General features: G+C 40.6%; 1 protein-coding gene across 1 annotated transcript; it reads left to right on the forward strand.

Moving 5' to 3' along the window:
* Positions 1 to 7,581: 7,581 nt before the first annotated feature.
* On the forward strand, positions 7,582 to 8,183 carry LOC119627124 (cytochrome c oxidase subunit 7C, mitochondrial-like). Its single transcript, XM_038006334.2, has one exon. It carries the CDS (start codon positions 7,687 to 7,689, stop codon positions 7,876 to 7,878), a length of 192 nt encoding a protein of 63 aa, XP_037862262.1. The 5' UTR covers positions 7,582 to 7,686; the 3' UTR covers positions 7,879 to 8,183.
* Positions 8,184 to 9,021: the final 838 nt, after the last annotated feature.

A 9,021-nucleotide genomic window follows, 5' to 3' on the forward strand; every position in this document is an offset into this window, starting at 1 on the left:
ATGTTTTTATGAGTGGCATTGATATCATTTTATGATTTTAAAATTTATACTGTGTGTACCTGTTATTCACCATTTTTACATATTTTTAAGGTTTATCATATTTGATATATTTAGGTCCTCTTTATCATTTTAATAGTAGTAGTAAGCTATTCTGTTTATCCATTTTATTTCTATTGATGCGTTCGTTCATCCCCCTATACAACCACTGGTGTGTGGCAAGCACTTAGTAAATGTCAGTTGTTATTGATGGACATTTAGAAACAATTGTTTCTATTTGTTTTTATAAACAGTGGTTGGTTAACCATCCTTATCAGTGTCTTTGTTCCCATATGCAGCAGAGATTTTCTAGCATAGGCTCCTAGAAGCCAGATTGCTGGCTCCCTTCACTACGTTTTGCCAAATTACTCCCCAAAATGGCTATTCCAATGTATATTCCCAGCAGCAGTAAGCATTTCTTTTTCTGAAAATCCTCACTGGCACATGGCATTACCAGACTTCTTTTTAAAATATGTAATATTAAGTACATAAAGACACATGGAGGGCTGAGGGTGGTGGCCTTCCCCCGTAATCCCAGCATTTTGGGAGGCTGAGGCAGGCAGATCTTTTGAACCCAGGAGTTCGAGACCAACCTAGGCAACATAAACCTCTACAAAAAAAAAAAAAAAAAACCACACACACAAAAATTAGCGGGGTGTGGTGGCACATGCCTGTAGTCCCAGCTACTTGGGAGGCCAAGGTGGGAGGATCACCTGAGCCTGGGGAGGTCAAAGTTGCAAAGAGCTGAGATTGTACGCCACTGCACTCCAGCCTGGATGACAGCAAGATTCTGCCTGCAAAAAAAAAAAAAAAAAAAAAAAAAGGAAAAGGAAAGGAAAAGACATATGGGGAGTAAGATAAGGAGTTTCCATATTCCCTCTATCCAGCTTCAGAAATAAAACTGCAAATACAAATGGAGCCCTTTCTGCACTCCCTGACTTCATTTCCCTCCTTTGCCCTCACCGATGAATCATCCCGAGTTCCATGTTTTTTATTCCCAGGGAGGTTTTCGTAGTTTATATCATTACACATGTATCTATCCGTAAGTATGCCTTACAACATTGGCAAAATGATTTTTTTTTTTTTTTTTTTTTTTTTGAGATGGAGTCTCGCTCTGTCACCCAGGCTGGAGTGCAGTGGCCGGATCTCAGCTCACTGCAAGCTCCGCCTCCCGGATTTAGCCATTCTCCTGCCTCAGCCTCCCGAGTAGCTGGGACTACAGGCGCCCGCCACTTCGCCCGGCTAGTTTTTTTTTTGTATTTTTTAGTAGAGATGGGGTTTCACCGGGTTAGCCAGGATGGTCTCGATCTCCTGACCTCGTGATCCGCCCGTCTCGGCCTCCCAAAGTGCTGGGATTACAGGCTTGAGCCACCGCGCCCGGCCGGCAAAATGATTTTAAACTGCATAAACTTTATACCAGTAATAACACACCCTGCACAACTTTGTTGATTTTTTTTTTACACTGAACGTGAGCTCTTGAGGTTTATCTATGCTGATGATGATGACAATGATGATGTTATCAAACACTTACATAGTGCTTGGTGTGCCAGGCACTCCTTGTCAGAGCTATTAATCGTGGTCCATCAAATAAGGGCATCACTGTTTATCTATTTTAAAATCTTTGCCATCACATGTAATGTTGCAGCGAGTGTTTTCTTGTCCATATATCCTTGTGGAAGTGTTTGGGTATATACCTACATAGAGTTGCTTGGTTATGTGGTACCAGCATCTTCGTCTATCAACTCTGTCCAAATGGTTACTCCAAGTGTTTGTATGACCCTGTCAGTATGTGCGAGGGTTTGTTACTCCACATTTCCTCCCAAACTTTTTTTTTTTTTGAGACGGAGTCTCACTCTATCACCCAGGCTGGAGTGCAGTGGCGTGATCTCGGCTGACTGCAAGCTCTGCCTCCCAGGTTCACACCATTCTCCTGCCTCAGCCTCCTGAGTAGCTGGGATTACAGGCGCCCGCCACCACGCCCGGCTAATTTTTTGTATTTTTAGTAGAGACGGGGTTTCACCATGTTAGCCAGGATGGTCCCGATCTCCTGACCTCGTGATCTGCCCGCCTTGACCTCCCCCTGCCTTTTTTTTTTTTTTTTGAGACAGAATCTGGCTCTGTTGCCCAGGCTAAAGTGCAGTGGTGTGATCTCAGCTCACTGCAACCTCCGCCTGCTGGGTTCAAGCGATTCTCCAGCCTCAGCCTCCCGAGTAGCTGGGATTACAGGTGTGTGCCACCACGCCCAGATAATTTTTGTATTTTTAGTAGAGACAAGGTTTCACCATGTTGTCCAGGCTGGTCTCGAACTCCTGACCTCAAGTGATCTCACCTCGGCCTCCCAAAGTGCTGGGATGACAGGCATGAGCCACTGTGCCCAGCCTCCTTGGAAACTTGATTGTGTCCAATTTAAGTTTTTCCTTTCTCCTAGGTATGAAAGGGAACCTCATCATTTTCATTTGCATTTCCTTGATTACCAGTGAGGTTGATTTTCTTGGCCTTTTGTTCCCTCTTCTGTCAAATGCTTATTTATATTTTCCCCAATTTTTCTACTGGAGTTTTTGGCCCTTATATAGACATATATGGATTATGATATATACATATATATTAGTTATATATTATATAATTGTTATATACATATAATATATAATATATAATACAGTGTATATTATATATACATATATTATATATACATATGTCATATATCATGTATATGATATGTATGCATAATTTTTTTAAGTTTTTTTTTTAATAGAGACGAGGTCTCACTATGTTGGCCAGGTTGGTCTCGAATTCCTGGCCACAAGCAGTCCTCCAGTCTGGGCCTCCCAAAGCGCTAGGATTACAGGTATGAGCCACCACGCCTGTCCTTTATTCCTTCTAAACATTCTTTATATGTTTTGGAAGTGAATCCTTAGTCAGTTGTATGTATTGTGTATGTCTCCTGCTCTATAGGCTGACTTTTATCCCAGCAATGGTGACTTCGGTTGTAACAAAGGTTTTTTTTTTTTTATATCATCAAACTTACCAACCTTTTCCTTATGGTTGATGTGTTTCGTCTATTCAGACCTTTCTTATCCTTGAGAGCATAAGAATATTCTGTTTTCATTCTATTCTTCTATTTCAAGTTTTGCTATTTTTCTTGTCTTTCTGTTTCCTTTGATTTCAAGTTTTGCTTTTAGGTCTTTAATCCACCTAGGATTTATTTCTGTGAATGGTATTAGGAAGCAGTTCAATTTTTTTTCGTATAGAAGACCAACTGTGTCGAGCCCCATTTGTTAAATCCTTTTCCTTTTGTAATAACAGCTATCATATGCTATCATACATTGTGTTTTCATGTATGCCTGAGTTTGTTTGCTGCTCTCCTTTTCAAATTTGATTTTTACTTGATGTATAATGTACATATTTATGGGGTAGAGTCATGTTTTGAGATATATAATGTATAATGATCAAGTCAGGGTTATTAGCACATTCATTATCTCCAACATGGATTATTTCTTTGTGTTAGGAACATTCAATACTCTCCTTCTAGCTATTTGAGACTATGTAATATCTTATTGTTAACTACAGTTATGCTACATTGACAGAGGACCCTAGAACTTCTTCCTCCTGTCTAGTTGCTAGTTGTAATTTTGTATCCCTTAAAAATCGACTCCCATTGCTCCCCAGTGCTCTCTATTCTCATTCACCATATATTTATCTCAGTATCGATATCTTAAATTTAATAGCTTCATAGTAAGTTTTGATAACTGGAAAAGGAAGTCTCACATTGTTTGAAATGTTCTTAGTCGTACTTGACTTTTTGCTCTTTCATATACATTTTGGAATCAGTTTACAAGTTCTTCAAAAAAAAGCCTGTTGAGATTTTGTGTGAAACTGCGCTTAATATTAATATTTACTATTAGTTTTGAGAGAATTCTCCTCTAAATGGGAGGTTTTCTCATCCATTTATGTTATTCAAGATGTGTTATAATTTTCAACATAAAGATTTCATACATCTTTTGTTTGATACATTCCTAGGTACCTTAAATACTTTGTAATTCTTTAAAAATGACAGTTTTCAGCCATTCGTTGTGGGCATACAGGCACACAATTGATTTTTGTATATTCATCTTATATCCTGCAGCCTAATTAAATTCTTTTCTACCTATGCCTTGTCTTTGATCTTTTGTTGTTGTTGTTGTTGGAATCTTCTGCAAATGATGACAATTTTGTTCCCCCTTTCCCAGTATAGTGTCTGTATATGTGTGTTTATATATGTTGTCTCAGCATTGGTCAGGAGCGGGTAGAGTGGCACCATTGAGGGGATGTTCAAAAACATTATTCCATCCTAAATGATAGTTGCTGAGTTTTTCTTTGACCCATGAGTTATAGTGAAGTTTATTTTTTAACTTTCCAATTGCATGGACATGTTGGACTTATTTTCTGTTAATGATTTCTATTTTTATGAAATTGGATTTGAGAAATTGGTTTTTATTATATCAATTTTTGGTATTTGTTGAGTTTGACATTGTAACTTAGTATGTGACCAATTTTTGTAAATATTCTTGGGAAAATGATATGTTCTTCGATTTTGATGTGGATTTGCCAATTTCTCCTTGTAATTCTGTCCATTTTGGGTTTATGTTTTGAGATTATGTTGTTAAGTTGAAAACAGGTTCCGAATGTTTATACTTTTGTGGGGGAATGCTCCTTTTATTACAGCCTCCTATTTCTGATAATACTTTCTCTCTTTCCTTTTTTTTTTTGGAGAATAAAATAACTATACAAGCTTTCTTTTGGTTCATATTTGTCTGGTAAAATAGAAAGAGGTAAACCTATTTCTCCCCCTACCCCCTGCTTCCTTCAGTTTGTCTTTCTAGATACTTCAACTTTGGGTGTGTTTCTTTCAGTATTACAAAGATTAATTTTTCTTGTCTATGACTTGTCTGTGATTCTCTGTTTTGTAGTGGAAACTTTGTTTACAATCATTGTGACTATAGATAATAACATTGTACTAATTTTCATGTTTGTTGTTTGTTTATTTGATTAAAAAAGACTATTCTTGTTTTCTGTTTCAACTGAGTTTTCATTATACCCACTTCTCAACTACCCCATCCCATGGGTAGAAGTTTTTTAAATTTGCATATTTAACATTCATTTCTGACTTGTCTGAAATTAATCAATATTTCTACTATAGTCTTGGATAATGCCAAGAGTTTAAAATGCTATAATGCAAACACCTGTTTGGACTTAATATGTCATTTTATGTCTTATATGTCATTTTTCCCCCTGTTGCCCTGCTCAGAGTAAGAATTATATGTTATTACTATTCATTATTTTACTTCAAACTCATTTTTATATTCAAATTAGTTACAATTTGCGGGTTTTTTTTGTTTTTTTGTTTTTTTTTGAGACAGAGTCTCGCTCTGTCGCCCAGGCTAGAGTGCAGTGGCCGGATCTCAGCTCACTGCAAGCTCTGCCTCCCAGGTTTAAGCCATTCTCCTGCCTCAGCCTCCTGAGTAGCTGGGACGACAGGCGCCCGCCACCTTGCCCGGCTAGTTTTTTGTATTTTTTAGTAGAGATGGGGTTTCACCATGTTAGCCAGGATGGTCTCGATCTCCTGACCTTGTGATCCGCCTGTCTCGGCCTCCCAAAGTGCTGGGATTACAGGCTTGAGCCACCGCCCCTGGCTCTGTTTTTTTTTTTGAGACGGAGTCTTGCTCTGTCGCCCAGGCTAGAGTGCAGTGGCGCAATCTCGACTCACTGCAGACTCCGCCTCCCAGGTTCAAGCTATTCTCCTGCCTCAGCCTCCGGAGTAGCTGGGATTACAGGCGCCTGTCACCACACCCGGCTAATTTTTGTATTTTTTAGTAGAGATGGAATTCCACCATCTTGGCCATGCTGGTCTCAAACTCCTGACCTCATGGTCCACCCACCTTGGCCTCCCAAAGTGCTGGGATTACAGGCGTGAGCCACCGCCTAATAGGACTTTCATAGCTAGAAAGATAAGTCAATGTTTGGCTTTGAACCCTCAAAGACAGGCTGATTCTCTTTTTAGGGGCTAGCGCAGCTGGACTTTAAGTTAAAGGCCAGGTTCATTTACTATTCCCAAAATCCTAGGGCCCTTAAGAATGATGCTAAATCTACTCTGCCTCTGCTCCAGAAATGGAACAACAAAGCCTGGATGACAGCTCATCTGTTTATAGTGTGGTTTACTGAATATTTTGAGCCCACTATGGAGACCTAATGCTCAAAACAATTCCTTTCAAAATATTACTGCTCATTGACAATGCACCTGTCACCCAAGAGCTCTTATTACACAGCTGGGATTACAGGCATGAGCCACCGTGCCCAGCCCTTGAATTACTTTAGATCCTACTTTTTAAGGAAATATTTGGCTGGGCACGGTGGCACACACCTGTAATCCCAGTACTTTGGGAGGCTGAGGTGGGTGGATCACTTGAGTCCAGGAGTTAGATACCAGCCTGGCCAACATGGCGAAACCCCATCTCTACTAAAAATACAAAAATTAGCCTGGTGTGGTGGTGGACGCCTGTAATCCCAGCTACTCAGTAGGCTGAGGCAGGGAGAATCGCTTGAACCCAGGGGGCAGAGGTTGCAATGAGCCAAGATAGCGCCACTGCACTCCAGCCTGGAAGACAGAGCAAGACTTTGTCTTTAAAGAAAGAAAGAAAATATCTGACGTTATTTCTGAAATGTATATGGTTTACAAATAAAGTTTACAAATGCTTTTACACTCCTTCTAGGCCACATTATTTTTCTGATCCCGAGGGGTGTGTATGTGTATGTGTATGTGTATGTGTATGTGTATGTGTAGTTAACTCGTTATGAAACGGAAGGTGCTAAAAGACAGCAGTCCTTAGGGTATGAAAGCAATACTGGCATTGATGAGAGAGGAGGCAAGAAAAATGGAATGCACCAGGTCATTCTGACAATCTCAAGGCAAATGAAAGCTAGCTTGGAAAAGCCACCATCAATTTTGAGTGAGATGGTGAAGCTTTAAGGCCCAGGAGGTCTGCCAAAATGAGGGTGTTATGATGGCATTCTAAAGTCTCCGTGTCTGAAGCCATAGGCAGATCATTTCTGGGGCCGTGCAGGATCCAGAAGATTCCAGGTGATGGGTAGATTCTCGGTGCTTCCCTCTTTGCTTCTCCTCCTTCCTTCTGGCCTGCTTCCCCCCAGTCTGTCACTCTCTCAGACACATACACATATGCTCACTTTTGTATTCAAAGCCAGGTTCAGGCCAGGAGCAGTAGCTCACACCTGTAATCCCAGCACTTTGGAAGGCCGAGGTGGTCAGATCACTTGAGGCCAGGAGTTCGAGACCAGCCTGGCCAACATGGTGAAACCCTGTCTCTACTAAAAATACAAAAATTAGCTGGGTCTGATGGTGCACACCTGTATTCCCAGCTACTCGAGAGGCCGAGGCTTGAACCCAGAAGGCGGAGGTTTCAGTGAGCCAAGATCACACCACTGCACTCCAGCCTGGGTGATAGAGCCAGACCCTGTCTCCGGATTAAAAAAAAAAAAAAGTCGCCTTTCGGTCCTTGAGCATGGGGGAACAAGGTCGTGAAAACAAGGTCTTGGTGAGGTTCCGCCATTTCATCCGTCCTCGGTCTCTGCGCCTTTCACAGAGCTTCCAGCAGCGCTATGTTGGGCCACAGCATCCGGAGGTTCACAACCTCTGTGGTCCGTAGGAGCCACTATGAGGAGGGCCCCGGGAAGAATTTGCCATTTTCAGTGGAAAACAAGTGGGCGTTACTAGATAAGATGTGTTTGTACTTTGGATCTGCATTTGCTGCACCCTTCCTTATAGTAAGACACCAACTGCTTAAACAATAAGGATGTTTCAGTTCATCCATTTACCAGATATGAAGAGCATTTTAAGACATACAGCCTCTGGAAATGGATCAAACTCTAACTCATGGCATGCTAGATATGTTTGTCAATAAACTTATGACATGAATGCTTAATTCCTCTTTTTTGAAATAGAGAATGTAATACTTGGCCATTTGCCTACTTTATTAATTTGGGTAACATTCCAGTATTACTCTGAGATTTAGCTTATTTAATGGTGTTAAACTGAGGTTATATTATTAAATTTTTGATTCCCAGGTCAGGATTTTGTTGGTAATTTATGCAATAAAAGGGAAATACAAAAAAAAAAAAAAAAAAGTCACTGGAGAATGGTAAGCCAGCCAGGGAGACTGAGGACAGCCAACTGAAGATAAAGGAAGAGAACTAGGAGAAGGCGTTTAGTGTTTCAAGAAAGGGAATGGTTGGGGGGTCCCAAATGTTGCTGAAAGGACAAGTAAGATGAAGATTGTACAGTATCTGTTGGATTCAGGAAAAAAAAATTGTTCATTGGTGACCCTGGAGAAAGCCATGTGCAGAAGGGCGGGTTAGGTTGGAGCCTTTTGCGATTAATTGGGAAGCGAGGACGAGAGGAACTGTAGAAATCATGAGTAAACAACTTTGCAGAAGTTTGGAGATGCAGACACACCGGACGTGTGGGGGTGGGGGCAAGGGGAAGGACAGCATTAGGACAAATAGCTAATACATGCAGGGTTTAAAATCTAGGTGACGGGTTGAGAGATGCAGCAAACCACCAAAGCACACGTATACCTATGTAACAAACCTGCACATTCTGCATATGTATCCCAGAACTTAAAGTAAAAAAAAAAAAAAAGAGAGAGAGAAATCTAGGATGAACAATGAAGGTTGAAAATTAGAATCTTAAGCTCATTCCTTAAATTTTCTCGAGACTGTATCTTTATGCTTTCCAGTTGTTCAAAACTTGAGGGGAAAAGTTGTCATTTTTAAAATTTATTTTTATTTACTCATTTTTTTACATCTGATCGTATTCTGCTTAAGCAGGAAATCTTAATCATTGAAACCACCTGGGTGCAGTGGCGCACACCTGTAATCCCAGCACTTTGAGAGGCCAAGGCAGGCGGTTCACTTGAGGTCAGGAATTCAAGACCA

This window comes from Chlorocebus sabaeus, chromosome 19 (genome assembly GCF_047675955.1).
Source record: "Chlorocebus sabaeus isolate Y175 chromosome 19, mChlSab1.0.hap1, whole genome shotgun sequence".
Taxonomy (NCBI): domain Eukaryota; kingdom Metazoa; phylum Chordata; class Mammalia; order Primates; family Cercopithecidae; genus Chlorocebus; species Chlorocebus sabaeus.